Genomic DNA, 15761 nt, shown 5'->3' with positions numbered 1-15761 from the left:
ATGATAAATACAATCCACCTGTGTGTAATCAAGTCTCCGTATAAATGCACCTGCACTGTGATAGTCTCAGAGGTCCGTTAAAAGCGCAGAGCATCATGAAGAACAAGGAACACACCAGGCAGATCCGAGATACTGTTGTGAAGAAGTTTAAAGCCGGATTTGGATACAAAAAGATTTCCCAATCTTTAAACATCCCAAGGAGCACTGTGCAAGCGATAATATTGAAATGGAGGGAGTATCAGACCACTGCAAATCTACCAAGACCTGGCCGTCCCTCTAAACTTTCAGCTCATACAAGGAGAAGACTGATCAGAGATGCAGCCAAGAGGCCCATGATCACTCTGGATGAACTGCAGAGATCTTCAGCTGAGGTGGGAGACTCTGTCCATAGGACAACAATCAGTCGTATATTGCACAAATCTGGCCTTTATGGAAGAGTGGCAAGAAGAAAGCCATTTCTTAAAGATATCCATAAAAAGTGTTGTTTAAAGTTTGCCACAAGCCACCTGGGAGACACACCAAACATGTGGAAGAAGGTGCTCTGGTCAGATGAAACCAAAATTGAACTTTTTGGCAACAATGCAAAATTTTATGTTTGGCGTAAAAGCAACACAGCTGAACACACCATCCCCACTGTCAAACATGGTGGTGGCAGCATCATGGTTTGGGCCTGCTTTTCTTCAGCAGGGACAGGAAAGATGGTTAAAATTGATGGGAAGATGGATGGAGCCAAATACAGGACCATTCTGGAAGAAAACCTGATGGAGTCTGCAAAAGACCTGAGACTGTGACAGAGATTTGTCTTCCAACAAGACAATGATCCAAAACATAAAGCAAAATCTACAATGGAATGGTTAAAAAATAAACATATCCAGGTGTTAGAATGGCCAAGTCAAAGTCCAGACCTGAATCCAATCGAGAATCTGTGGAAAGAACTGAAAACTGCTGTTCACAAATGCTCTCCATCTAACCTCACTGAGCTCGAGCTGTTTTGCAAGGAGGAATGGAAAAAATGTCAGTCTCTCGATGTGCAAAACTGATAGAGACATACCCCAAGTGACTTACAGCTGTAATCGCAGCAAAAGGTGGCGCTACAAAGTATTAACTTAAGGGGGCTGAATAATTTTGCACGCCCAATTTTGCAGTTTTTGATTTGTTAAAAAAGTTTGAAATATCCAATAAATGTCATTCCACTTCATGATTGTGTCCCACTTGTTGTTGATTCTTCACAAAAAAATACAGTTTTATATATTTATGTTTGAAGCCTGAAATGTGGCAAAAGGTCACAAAGTTCAAGGGGGCCGAATACTTTCGCAAGGCACTGTATGTGTGTACTGTACTTACCTGGTTCTTCTGGACAGACGTGTTGTGTTTGTCACACATGGGGCTGATCTCCATGCCTCTCTCCCTCTCCCTGTCCCCCTGGCTGAAGAACTCTTCCATAATGCGGTTGGTCCACTGGCGGTACAGCTGCAGGGGCTTGGTGGGATTACTGAGGTCTGCACAGTGCACTATGTTCTGGAGTACCTGGAGAGAGAATTAGAATAGAAAATCCCCTTTATGCAAACACATTAACAACCATCACATGTCAGCCCTCACATATGTAAAACAGCAAAAGAAGCAATGATTAAAAGATCAACTGTAAACCTCTCCTATTATCAACGGCACAAAAAACATTCTGCAGGCCCCAAGAGAGAGGAAGGGAGAGAAGGAGAGGGTCAGGTAAAGATGTAGTCACAAAATTAACATATGTTCTTAGTTTGACCCCCTCAAATTCAAGTCCCGGCAGCTTGACAACCACTGGCTAGCTACTTGAATGACTGAATGATGGAGAATGCTAGTGAGGGGCTTTTAAATGGCAAATTCAATTTCAGATCCCTCCCAGATGGCTCTCTGGATAAAGTACATCAAGTCTTCATTGTCATTTAGAAGCGATACACACTGTTGACGCCGGCAATACAAGTAATGTTACTAGTAGCAATGGAGGACGTCTATGGCAGGCTTAGCTAGAAATGTTTGCGCGCCGGAGGCCTATGGACATGTCGACGAGCAGCAAGCTAGCACAAGCTATAGACAAGTGGATAGCTACAGTTTGCAGGCCAGTCCACATTGTGGAGGACAAAGGCTTGAGGGACATCATTCAGATCGCATCAAACGACTCAACTTATGAGTTACCCTCGAGAGCCACCGTCGTTACAAGAACACACGAGCTGTACGAAAGCGGAGCAGTTGAAACATGCAACAGCTGTTGCTCTCATGGGAGAGCACTGGACTTTGGTGAGTAACCACAACTCGCTTGGGGTTACTGCGCACCACATTGAGGAATTCACACGCTCTGGCCGTATTCAAGACAGAAGAGAGGTACTATGCTGAAAAGTGTTCCGACCATTTCATGGATGTTGCAAAGCAGTCAAACATTGGAAAAAAAAGTTACCACACTTTGCACAGACAGTGCACGGAACATAATTGCAGCTGCGAGACATCTGCCTATTGAACACCTGTCCTGCACTGCGCACAGTCTCCAAAGGTCCATCACAATGTTGGGTTCGACAAGGCCTTAGTCAAATGCAGAAAACAATGTGTGCATTTCCAACACAGCCCACCAAATTCTGCAGAGCTAGGACAACAGCAAGTTACACATGGGTCACTCACAACAAGATGTAATTCCACTCTGGAAATGGTCAAGCGTGTCCACAGAAACCAACAACCACTGAGAGATGCTCTGGCCCAACAGAAAACAAACATCACCATGCCAACCACAGCTGAACTGGAGAAACTGCAGAACCTGGAGACACTACTGGAGCCCTGCAGGTTATCTTCTTTCTCACACTATTAATGTTCTAATATGATTGTGTGTGTCAGTGGAGGCTCTTCAGAGGCAGAAGGGGAGGACCATCCTCCTCAGTGAATTTCATAAAAATTTAAATTGTAAAACATTAAACAAGTTATTCAATACAAAACCTAGGAGGCTCATCGTTCTCACCCCTTCCCATAGAGTTACACAGTAAGAGCACTTGACATGTCCACCCAATCAAAGGATCAAATAATTAATCTAGTACTGAAAGCATAAGCCACAGATAGCTAGCACTGCAGTGTATAAAATGTGATGAGTAGTTGACTCAAAGAGAGAGAAAAACAATAGTTGAACAGTTTTGAGTAAATTCATTTCTTCCAAAATGAAGAAGCCAGAGAGAAAGATTTTGTCATTTCACTTATTTAGCTAGCAAATGCAGCTAGCTAGTTTAACCTACTGAAACACCCTGCTCAAACAGAGGGATGCTATGTTAGCTAGCTGGCTATGACAGAGGGATGCTATGATAGCTAGCTGGCTATGACAGAGGGATGCTATGTTAGCTAGCTGGCTATGACAGAGGGATGCTATGTTAGCTAGTTGGCTATGACAGAGGGATGCTATGTTAGCTATGACAGAGGGATGCTATGTTAGCTAGTTGGCTATAACAGAGGGATGCTATGTGAGCTAGCTGGCTATGACAGAGGGATGCTATGTTAGCTAGTTGGCTATAACAGAGGGATGCTATGTTAGCTAGTTGGCTATAACAGAGGGATGCTATGTTAGCTAGTTGGCTATGACAGAGGGATGCTATGTTAGCTAGTTGGCTATAACAGAGGGATGCTATGTTAGCTAGCTGGCTATGACAGAGGGATGCTATGTTAGCTAGTTGGCTATAACAGAGGGATGCTATGTGAGCTAGCTGGCTATGACAGAGGGATGCTATGTTAGCTAGCTGGCTATGACAGAGGGATGCTATGTTAGCTAGTTGGCTATAACAGAGGGATGCTATGTGAGCTATGCTGGCTATGACTATCCAACACAACACTGGAACCCTTCCAAGTCAAGGTAAGCTTTTGGTGTTACTCATTTATTTCCACCGGGGCCCCCCGGTGTAACTGCTTACTGACTATACACTTTAACGTTACTGCATGATTGTAGCTGGTTTACAAACGCGTTAGTTCTATTATCTATGCTGACTAGGACGTTACTTTAGCTAATATGGTGACAATGATGTAGGCTGTGTGTAGCGGTTTGGCTTGGAAAGGTTTTCGCCTGGTCACAGAGCTGATGTGTTGTGCATTGAAGTCCACAAGAGAAGGGACAAGGTGAGAGAAGGAGAGAGCATTGAAGGAATACAACGTGGCTACTATGAAAGTGAACTGCTGTGTTTACGTGTGATCAGGGGTGTTGAAAAAAATTCTGTTGAATTTTTTCTTATTTTTTTAAATCTGAAAAACGGAAGCAAACTGAACAAAACGGGGATAAACATATCTGAATTTGTCCAATAGAAACACTGGTTTGCAACTGTTGGACTAATGATTACACCCTATTTCAGCTAGAAGCAGGAAAGAGTGTGCAAGCGGTATTCAATGACACTTTCTACAACCTGACCATGACATTACAAAAGACGTAATTGCGACCAGTTTTGCCTGCAGGGTGACGATATGTGAAGTAGCAGCCAACCTGTAGCCTGTCATTGTAGTTATCTAGTAGTAGAACTCCAGAGCTGGTGACTTTCTTGGTCTCCACCATGGTCTTCAGGTCCGCCAGAAGATTCACGTGCTTGGACATGTCAGTAGCTAGTACCTACAGGGACAAACAACAACATGTTGAATTGGGTGCTAAACTGGAACTCACTCACTTTCATTTGACAAATATTTTGCAATATTCATATCTGTATCACTCACTCATTAATTAATTAATCCCTTTACTAGCTAGGTTCATCCACCCAACCACCCATCCATCCCACTCACTATGTCTATGACCATTTTCCGGAGCGACTGACGCTGTTTTTTGGTCAGGTTCTGGAAGATGTCACAGTTCTCTTCCTGCAGCAGCTTGAAGCCCACGGCCAGGTGGTGGTTCTCCAGGACTGACGAGTCATTGTACAGGAGGGCCAGCTCTGAGTCTGGAGAGAAAACACACAGATAAAAGCAAATGGTTAGAAAGCAGTTTTTCGGACATCATTTTGAATATTAGAGTAACATACTTCAGGGTAATATTCATTAGGTATTTCTAGAGAAGCACGTCCATTTTTGCGAGTGTGTGTGTGTCTGTAGATTTGATATCTCACTCCCTCTCTTTGCCACAATCATGCACATTGCATATTGAATAAAGTGAATCAAGTAGTCAAAGAAACATATTGGGACACTTTTACTACACACGCACGCACAAGCGCGCACTCTCAGACACAACACACAATGCCTACTACTCTGAGTAATCCCTACCTCATTTGACAGAGACAAGTCAAATATATATCTCTATCTATTGCACATACGCAGGCGCACAGTCACACACACAAAATCACACACACGCGTGTTCACGCAAGCTCACATGGATTCCAAAGGATGGGTCCAATTAATTTGTTGCCATGGTGGCTAGGCTAACACATGTTATGTCATATCAGGATTGCTTAACTGGTCAGGATCAAAATCCGCTCCCAGTCAATCAGCCTAGAGAACAGACAGTCCAATCCCAACATTGTATAATCTTATACTAAGACAATGAATCCGGTTTCAATATGAATCAATGTACCCTTCATTCTATCTACAATACCATTTAGTTTGAACTGAGTTCATTTGTCTTGCAAGGCAATATTTTCTAGCCTGGTCCCAGATCTGTTTTTGCTGTCTTGCCAACTATACGGTCATTGTCACGCTAAAGTTGTTCATGTCCATAGGAGATGATTATACAGCACAAACAGATCTGGGACCAGGCTACATGTTTTTCCCATTGGTAGATAACTGTATGTATTTATAACCGTGAGTACCATGTCTCCCAGCCAACTAACTCACTCACACTCTCGGAATGATAGAAATCTCTTTGTGTCCTCCACAATGAACTCATATGGAGTCATCGCCTCCTGTCTGCGTGTCTAATGAAGGGGATTCCCCGAAGTGCAATGGATCCAATTCTTTTACACACTATGTTTGTAAAATAATCACTCAAACACAAGCATTTCGACACACCCGCAATAACATCTACTAAATATGTGTATGTGAAAATTAAAAAATGTATTTGAAGAGAAAAGCTCATCTTAAAACAGCCATCTACTTTAGCACTGCGATAAAAGGCAAAAACGGCATGTCATGTGAGGTCGAAAAGCTCATAACTGCAAAGCATGGGAAAGACCACTCACTGGTACTGATGAGAAACTGGTTGGAGACCCCCGGGTGGTCTACGTCATGAATAGCACTGGCAAAGATGGCAGCAAGGATTTCCAGGTCTGTGAACACAGCCTGCGAAGACAAGAGGTGTAACATTACTATATGAGCACAACAAAACAATGAACACAATCTCACTGTATGAACTTCACTGTTCAATCCATCAAAACCAGGGTCATTCAAAAGGGAAGAAAACGGATTGGAACAGAGAGGGACTACCTGGACTTGTCGAATAAGAAACTATGATCTTTGTTATCCATTGCAAAATGTTTTAAACCGTTTTCTGTTGCCTGCCCTAATGAACACAACTTAGGTTACATTTAAAGCAAGTTTTAAACAAGACAAATATAAAAACAGATATAATTGCTGTGTTAAAAACACAATATTATTAACAGAACATAAGCAAAAAAGTTAAGAGGTGGCCATATTGACAGTATCAAATCCTACCAACAAAGTTTCCCCCCCATAAAGAAACGGAGATGGTACATTCCCCTACCTCTAGAACAGGCGTGGACAGAAGCACGTGAGTGGATTGGGTGACATCAGCAGCATGGATGTTATTGTGATAGGCTAAATCGCCATGGTAATAGTCTTCTAGAGTCATCAGGTAAGTTATAAAGGTGTCTAATGGTATTTTGAATGTTTTAAATAAATGTCTTTCCTGAAAATGAGAGAACATGAGACATAATGTCAGCATTATGGGTCAACTGACAGCTATTCACACATACTACTCCGACACACACACACAGTAAATTCGTATAAACATTCTTACCTGAAAAATTGTGTGCATCATTACTGTTAAAGGCCGGTTCCCCGAAAGCTCTGTGACTTTGAAAAGATTAAGACCCCATTTATTGATGTCCTCAAGCTCCTGAAATCAGACATCATGGCCCGTTTTAGACACACCACTTTCCTCCAAACATACACTACATGGCCAAAGGTATGTGGACACCTGCTCAGCAAATATCTCATTCCAAAATGATGGTTTCCACTAGATGTTGGAACATTGCTGCGGGGACTTGCTTCCATTCAGCCACAATAGTAGTAGGCTCACAGTCAGCGTTCCAATTAATCCCAAAGGTGTTCGATGGTGTTGAGGTCAGGGCTCTGTGCAGGCCAATCAAGTTCTTCCACACCAATCTAGACAAACCATTTCTGTATGGACCTTGCTTTGTGCACGGGGGCATTGTCATGCTGAAACAGGACAGCGCCCCAAACTGTTGCCACACAGTTGGAAGCACAGAATCGTCTAGAATGTCATTGTATGCTGTAGTGTTAATATTTCCCTTCATTGGAACCAAGGGGCCTAGCCCGGAACATGAATAACAGCCCCAGACCATTATTCCTCCTCCTCCAAACTTTACAGTTGACACTATGCATTGGGGCATGTAAGGTTCTTCTGGCATCCACCAAACCCAGATTCGTCCATCGGACTTTCAGAATGTGAAGCATAATTCAGATGGTGCAGCGTTTCCACTGTTCCAGAGTCCAATGGAGGTGAGCTTTGCACCACTCCAGCCGACGCTTGGCATTGTGCATGGTGATGTTAGGCTTGTGTGAGGCTGCTCAGCCATGGAAACCCATTTCATGAAGCTCCCTACGAACAGTTATTGTGCTGATGTTGCTTCCAGAGGCCGTTTGGAACAAGGGTGTTGAAACTGAGGACAGATGATTTTTACATGCTACGCCCTTCAGCACTCGGCAATCCCATTCTGTAAGCTTGTGTGGCCTACCACTTTGCGGCTGAACAGTTGTTGCTCGTAGACGTCTCCACTTCACAATAACAGCACTTACAGTTGACCGGTACAGCGCTAGCAGGGAAGGAATTTGATGAAGTGACTTGTTGGAAAAGTGGCATCCTATGACGGTGCCACGTTGAAATTCACTGAGCCCTTCAGTATGGGACGTTCTGCCGATGTTTGTCTATGGAGATTGTATGGCTGTGTGCTTGATTTTATACACCTGTCAGCAATGGGTCTGGCTGAAATAGCAGAATCCACAAATTTGAAAGGGTATCCACATACTTTTGACATCTAGTGTATTATAAGGAGAAATGATATACATTAATACACAATTACACATTTTCCATGACAAAAATGCATAACTCCGGTATAGTCTGGAATTCAACCAAAACAACATTGTAGGTTTATCCATACTGCGCTGTACAAAATCACATTCTAAGTAAAGATGTTTCGAGACAATGTCTGTATCACAGTCTAACAACAGACAATTAAGAGACAAATAACGCAAAGCCAGTATCATCACAGCTACTTCGTTACTTTTCTGGATTGGGTATTCACACCACATAGCATGTTTGGTTGAATCCAGCCAATCTCCCGTATTACCACATGCCCTGTATGCAAATCAGCAATCCACTGTGGCGTAGCATTATATAGGTGACCCTTTAATTAAAGCCATTCTATTTCCTGGATCTCAATAGAATCAATTTAGTCCATATCACTATATGGGAAATTTACTGAGGTGACACTTTTAGGCATCCTATCACCAGCAACTTGATTGATTTTGGCCTAAATCTGAAGTGGTGATCTGTGCTAGACGTTTAATAAGCACAAGAACATGGGTTAGCTCTGGTGGTCATCTCCAGCTAGCTACGATGGTGCTGTAAAGTACTATAATGGAACTATAGTAGGGAAAGTACTATAGTACTGTAGGAGGGAAAATGACTAGAATAAACATTTCCATACTAGTCCCCCGTGGGATTTGAACCCACAACCCTGGTGTTGCCAGCACCATTCTCTACCAACTGAGCCACATGATATGTTCCACATTGTAACAACAACATTAAATGTGTGTGACATGTTACAAATTCCAATTTGTACAATATGTTAGGATTTTGTAAGTGCTTAAGATCCCAGACTGCATCTTTAAGTTCCTTCCTCAAGGGCACAACAGTATTTCTTTCCTAAGTTCATAACAGATAAATAGTTGACTTTAGTCTGTAAAACAAAAGCGCCACCAAAAGACTGCTCCTATATCTGATTGTTTTATCTACCTTATTTGAATACCCTGATTGTAAGTCGCTCTGGCTAAGAGAAGCAAAGAGCGTCTGCAAAATGACTAAAATGTCAATATAATGTCAAAATGCTCCTTCACCGTTGCCAGTTTGTCGTCTGTCCCGGCCTTGACCCCAAAGGGGGGTATATTAGAGTTGGAGAGGCTAGTGGTCTTCACACCACTCATCTGAATCATGGGCTTGGCATTCTTCTTGTCCGTCTTCACCTTCTGCATCTCGGGGCATGGCCTCTCCGCGCTATGCTGCTTGTCTGGGGAAGAGTGAATGAAGGAGGGGATAGATATAGGACGAGAGGGAGGGACTGTTAGACAATACACAAAGTTATTTGTTGTTGTTAAATATTTAATGCTTGTTGGCTGAAGCCTAACTTGAGATCACACTCTCCAATAAATCATGTATTGATGTCAATTGGGGACTTGATTTTCACACCCTGATCTCAGGTTAGGATTGGTCCTCATTGACTAAACAAACATGTTTACATTTTATCAAACGATATGGATTGTTATAGGGCAATTCCGTAACGGATTTACACTGAGAATGGTATACCAAAAAGTATACCAAACAAAAAACATTGATTTCAAAGTTTAACAAACCACAGAACTCTACGGACTACTTAACAATTTCACCGATTTAAAAAAAAATGAAAAACACATTTACAGGAAGAACTGTGCAGATACAAATTTGGGTAACAGATTAAAAAAAGGATATTTTACCATCATTCTGTTACTAAACTTTGCATCTGCATATTTTTCCTGTAATTGTTAATTTGTTTTACTGTGTAAAATGTTGAAAGTAGTCATTGTGCATAGAGTTGTATGGTTTGTTAAACTTTAAAAGCAATGTTTTTTGTTTAACATACATTTTAAAGTGAAAAATCAGAGTCTCAGTGTAATTCTGTTATCGTGGAATTGCCCAATACCCAAATTATTTGGAGGCTTTTCGGCTATTGGGAGTTTCAGTTTCAGGGGACATTTTTGTGGACTGAGTGATTGAGACTCTTTACATGTACTTGTTGTTATAAGTACTGACAACCAAACAGCAAGGGCAGTCAGTCTTACCTAAGAAGGTTCTGGAGATGAACTCAGAGACCTGGGTCCCCGAGCAACTCATCTGAGACAGGTTAGACAGCTCCCTGTTCAACATCTTCTTGAACTGGACACAGAAAGAGGGAAGAGAAAGAAAATGAGATAGAGAGGGGGGGATTGCTCCTGTGCATATATGACATTGTGTAGAATATAAAAGGTAAATAATAGCATACTTAGCATACATACAGTGGGGAGAACAAGTATTTGACACTGCCGATTTTGCAGGTTTTCCTACTTACAAAGCATGTAGAGGTCTGTACATTTTATCATAGGTACACTTCAACTGTGAGAGACGGAATCTAAAAAAATCCAGAAAATCACATTGTATGATTTTTTAAGTAAATAATTTGCATTTTATTGCATGACATAAGTATTTGATACATCAGAAAAGCAGAACTTAATATTTGGTAGAGAAACCTTTGTTTGCAATTACAGAGATCATATGATTCCTGTAGACCTTGACCAGGTTAGCACACACTGCAGCAGGGATTTCGTCCCACTCCTCCATACAGACCTTCTCCAGATCCTTCAGGTTTCGGGGCTGTCGCTGGGCAATACGGACTTCCAGCTCCCTCCAAAGATGTTCTATTGGGTTCAGATCTGGAGACTGGCTAGGCCACTCCAGGACCTTGAGATGCTTCTTACGGAGCCACTCCTTAGTTGCCCTGGCTGTGTGTTTCTGGTCATTGTCATGCTGGAAGACCCAGCCACGACCCGTCTTCAATGCTCTTACTGAGGGAAGGAGGTTGTTGGCCAAGATCTCATGATACATGGCCCCATCCATCCTCCCCTCAATACGGTGCAGTCGTCCTGTCTCCTTTGCAGAAAAGCATCCCCAAAGAATGATGTTTCCACCTCCATGCTTCATGGTTGGGATGGTGTTCTTGGGGTTGTACTCATCCTTCTTCCTCCAAACACGGCGAGTGGAGTTTAGACCAAAAAGCTCTATTTTTGTCTCATCAGACCACATGACCTTCTCTCATTCCTCCTCTGGATCATCCAGATGGTCATTGGCAAACTTCAGACTGACCTGGACATGCGCTGGCTTGAGTAGGGGGACCTTGCGTGCGCTGCAGGATTTTAATCCATGACGGCGTAGTGTGTTACTAATGGTTTTCTTTGAGACTGTGGTCCAGCTCTCTTCAGGTCATTGACCAGGTCCTGCCGTGTAGCTCTGGGCTGATCCCTCACCTTCCTCATGATCATTGATGCCCCACGAGATGAGATCTTGCATGTAGCCCCAGAACGAGGGTGATTGACCGTCATCTTGAACTTCTTCCATTTTCTAATAATTGCCCTCTCACCAAGCTGCTTGCCTATTGTCCTGTAGCCCATCCCAGCCTTGTGCAGGTCTACAATTCTATCCCTGATGTCCTTACACAGCTCTCTGGTCTTGGCCATTGTGGAGAGTCTGTTTGATTGAGTGTGTGGACAGGTGTCTTTTATACAGGTAACGAGTTCAAACAGGTGCAGTTAATACAGGTAATGAGTGGAGAACAGGAGGGACTCTTAACGAAAAACTAGCAGGTCTGTGAGAGCCGGAATTCTTACTGGTTGGTAGGTGACTTTTTTCATTAATCTTTTTCACCCCAGACGCTTTATCTGGATATGGTTTTACAGGACTTCCCGCCAGTCGAAAGCTAAGTAGTAACATTAACATTATGCCGTCTAATTGCAGTCTCTGTACTCATAATATACGGCATAATGTTTATGTTACTACAAGAGGGCCACCATTGTCCCTGTTCCCAAGAAAGCTAAGGTAACTGAGCTAAACGACTACCACCCCGTAGCACTCACTTCCGTCATCATGAAGTGCTTTGAGAGACTAGTCAAGGACCATATCACCTCCACCCTACCTGACACCCTAGACCCACTCCAATTTGCTTACCGCCCAAATAGGTCCACAGACGATGCAATCTCAACCACACTGCACACTGCCCTAACCCATCTGGACAAGAGGAATACCTAAGTGAGAATGCTGTTCATCGACTACAGCTCAGCATTTAACACCATAGTACCCTCCAAACTCTTCATCAAGCTCGAGACCCTGGGTCTCGACCCCGTCCTGTGCAATTGGGTACTGGACTTCCTGACGGGCCGCCCCCAGGTGGTGAGGGTAGGTAACAACATCTCCACCCCGCTGATCCTCAACACTAGGGCCCCACAAGGGTGCGTTCTGAGCCCTCTCCTGTACTCCCTGTTCACCCACGACTGCGTGGCCATGCACACCTCCAACTCAATCAAGTTTGCGGACGACACTACAGGTGTAGGCTTGATTACCAACAACGACGAGACGGCCTACAGGGAGGAGGTGAGGGCCCTCGGAGTGTGGTGTCAGGAAAATAACCTCACACTCAACGTCAACAAAACTAAGGAGATGATTGTGGACTTCAGGAAACAGCAGAGGGAGCACCCCCCTATCCACATCGATGGGACAGTAGTGGAGAGGGTAGTACGTTTTAAGTTCCTCGGCGTACACATCACGGACAAACTGAATTGGTCCACCCACACAGACAGCGTCGTGAAGAAGGCGCAGCAGCACCTCTTCAACCTCAGGAGGCTGAAGAAACTGGGCTTGTCACCAAAAGTACTCACAAACTTTTACAGATGCACAATCGAGAGCATCCTGTCGGGCTGTATCACAGCCTGGTACGGCAACTGCTCCGCCCACAACCGTAAGACTCTCCAGAGGGTAATGAGGTCTGCACAACGCATCACCGGGGGCAAACTACCTGCCCTCCAGGACACCTACACCACCCGATGTCACAGGAAGGCCGTAAAGATCATCAAGGACAACAACCACCCGAGCCACTGCCTGTTCACCCCGCTATCATCCAGAAGGCGAGGTCAGTACAGGTGCATCAAAGCAGGGACCGAGAGACTGAAAAACAGCTTTTATCTCAAGGCCATCAGACTGTTAAACAGCCACCACTAACATTGAGTGGCTGCTGCCAACACACTTACTCAACTCCAGCCACTTTAATAATGGGAATTGATGGAAATTGATGTAAAATATATCACTAGCCACTTTAAACAATGCTACTTAATATAATGTTTACATACCCTACATTACTCATCTCATATGTACAGTGGGGAGAACAAGTATCTGGTCTTGGCCATTGTGGAGAGGTTGAAGTCTGTTTGATTGAGTGTGTGGACAGGTGTATTTTATACAGGTAACGACTTCAAACAGGTGCAGTTAATACAGGTAATGAGTGGAGAACAGGAGGGACTCTTAACGAAAAACGAACAGGTCTGTGAGAACCCGGAATTCTTACTGGTTGGTAGGTGATCAAATACTTATGTCATGCAATAAAATGCTAATTAATTACTTAAAAATCATACAATGTGATTTTCTGGATTTTTGTTTCAGATTCCGTCTCTCACAGTTGAAGTGTACCTATGATAAACATTACAGACCTCTACATGGTGGAAGTCGGAAAACCTGCAAAATCGGCAGTGTATCAAATTCTTGTTCTCCCCACTGTATATGCATATGCTGTACTCTATATCATCTACTGCATCTTTATGTAATGCATGTATCACTAGCCACTTTAAACTATGCCACTTTGGTTTACATACCCTACATTACTCATCTCATATGTATATACTGTACTCGATACCATGTACTGCATCTTGCCTATGCCGTTCTGTACCATCACTCATTCATATATCTTTATGTACATATTCCTTATCCCTTTACACTTGTGTGTATAAGGTAGTAGTTTTGGAATTGTTAGGTTAGATTACTTGTTGGTTATTACTGCATTGTCGGAACTAGAAGCACAAGCATTTCGCTACACTCGCATTAACATCTGCTAACCATGTGTATGTGACAAATACATTTGATTTTGATTTGATTTGATATACAAGAAATCTATAATCTCATGGTGAGGATAGCCGTGCTGCAAGCCCAGCTTCAGACGCACTCGTAAGGCACTCGTAAGGCTAAGGGTAATTTAAGTGTAGGAAAAGAGAGAGAGTAGTAAAATCCGCAAAAAAATAAACGTCCCTTTTTCAGGACCCTGTCTTTCAAAGATAATTCGTAAAAATCCAAATAACTTCACGGATCTTTATTGTAAAGGGTTTAAACACTGTTTCCCATGCTTGTTCAATGAACCATAAACAATTAATGAACATGCACCTGTGGAACGGTTGTTAAGACACCAACAGCTTACAGATGGTAGGTAATTAAGGTCACAGTTATCAAAACTTAGGACACTAAAGAGGCCTTTCTACTGACTCTGAAAAACACAACAAGAAAGATACCTAGGGTCCCTGCTCATCTGCGTGAATATGCCTTAGGCATGCTGCAAGGAGGCATGACGACTGCAGATGTGGCCAGGGCAAAAAACTGCAATGTCCGTACTATGAGACGCCTAAGACAGAGCTACAGGGAGACAGGACGGAGAGCTAATCGATCGTCCTCGCAGTGGCAGACCACGTGTAACAACACCTGCACAGGATCGATACATCCGAACATCACACCTGCGGGATAGGTACAGGATGGCAACAACAACTGCCCAAGTTACACCAGGAATGCACAATCCCTCCATCAGTGCTCAGACTGTCCACAATAGGCTGAGATAGGCTGGACTGAGGGCTTGCAGGCCTGTTGTAAGGCAGGTCCTCGCCAACGTCGCCAATGGGCACAAACCCACCATCGCACAAACCCACCATCGCTGGACCAGACATGAGGCAAAAAGTGCTCTTCACTGACGAGTAGCGTTATTTTCTCACCAGGGGTGATGGTCGGATTCGCGTTTATCGTCGAAGGAATGAGCGTTACACCCGAGGCCTGTATTCTGGAGCAGGAACGATTTGGAGGTGGAGGGTCCGTCATGGTCTGGTGTGGTGTGTCACAGCATCATCGGACTGAGCTTGTTGTCATTGCAGGCAATCTCAACACTGTGCGTTACAGGGAAGACATCCTCCTCCCTCATGTGATACCCTTCCTGCAGGCTCATCCTGACATGACCCTCCAGCATGACAATGCCACCAGCCATACTGCTCGTTCTGTGAGTGATTTACTGCAAGACAGGAATCTCAGTGTTCTGCCATGGCCAGCGAAGAGCCCGGATCTCAATCCCATTGAGCACATCTGGGACCTGTTGGATCGGAGGGTGAGGGCTAGAGCCATTCCCATCAGAAATGTCCGGGAACTGCAGGTGCCTTGGTGGAAGAGTGGGGTAACATCTCACAGCAAGTCCATGAAGAGGAGATGCACTGCAGTACTTCATGCAGCTGGTGGCCACACCAGACACTGACTGTTACTTTTGATTTTGACCCCCCACCCTATGTTCAGGGACACATTATTCAATTTGTTAGTCACATGTCTGTGGAACTTGTTCAGTTTATGTCTCAGTTGTTGAATCTTGTTATGTTCATACAAATATTTACACGTTTTGTTTGCTGAAAATAAACACAGTGAGAAGATGTTTCTTTTTTTGCTGAGTTTATCAATA

At 43.5% G+C, this 15761-nt stretch overlaps 1 protein-coding gene and 1 pseudogene across 1 annotated transcript in view; one reads left to right on the top strand and one right to left on the bottom strand.

Annotated features, from left to right (window-relative positions):
• The first annotated feature begins 1827 nt into the window (after positions 1-1827).
• Positions 1828-2836, top strand: LOC149970623 (uncharacterized; annotated as a pseudogene).
• Positions 2837-4340: 1504 nt separating this feature from the next.
• LOC110509354 (3',5'-cyclic-AMP phosphodiesterase 4D-like) overlaps positions 4341-15761 on the bottom strand; it is a 31585-nt gene continuing 20164 nt past the window's right edge. The window contains exons 3-8 of the mRNA XM_090226271.1: positions 10270-10363; positions 9292-9461; positions 6153-6252; positions 4768-4922; positions 4478-4600; positions 4341-4349 (exon numbers count right to left, since the gene is read on the bottom strand). Of these exons, the coding sequence (XP_090082397.1) occupies positions 4341-4349; positions 4478-4600; positions 4768-4922; positions 6153-6252; positions 9292-9461; positions 10270-10363 (651 nt within the window). The remainder of the gene's footprint in view (positions 4350-4477; positions 4601-4767; positions 4923-6152; positions 6253-9291; positions 9462-10269; positions 10364-15761) is intronic.

The sequence above is a fragment of the Oncorhynchus mykiss genome, chromosome 29 (assembly GCF_057628025.1).
Source record: "Oncorhynchus mykiss isolate SJ-2025 chromosome 29, ASM5762802v1, whole genome shotgun sequence".
NCBI lineage: Eukaryota > Metazoa > Chordata > Actinopteri > Salmoniformes > Salmonidae > Oncorhynchus > Oncorhynchus mykiss.
The sequence above is the reverse complement of the archived record's forward strand: the minus strand, read 5'-3'. Positions and strand labels throughout refer to the sequence as shown.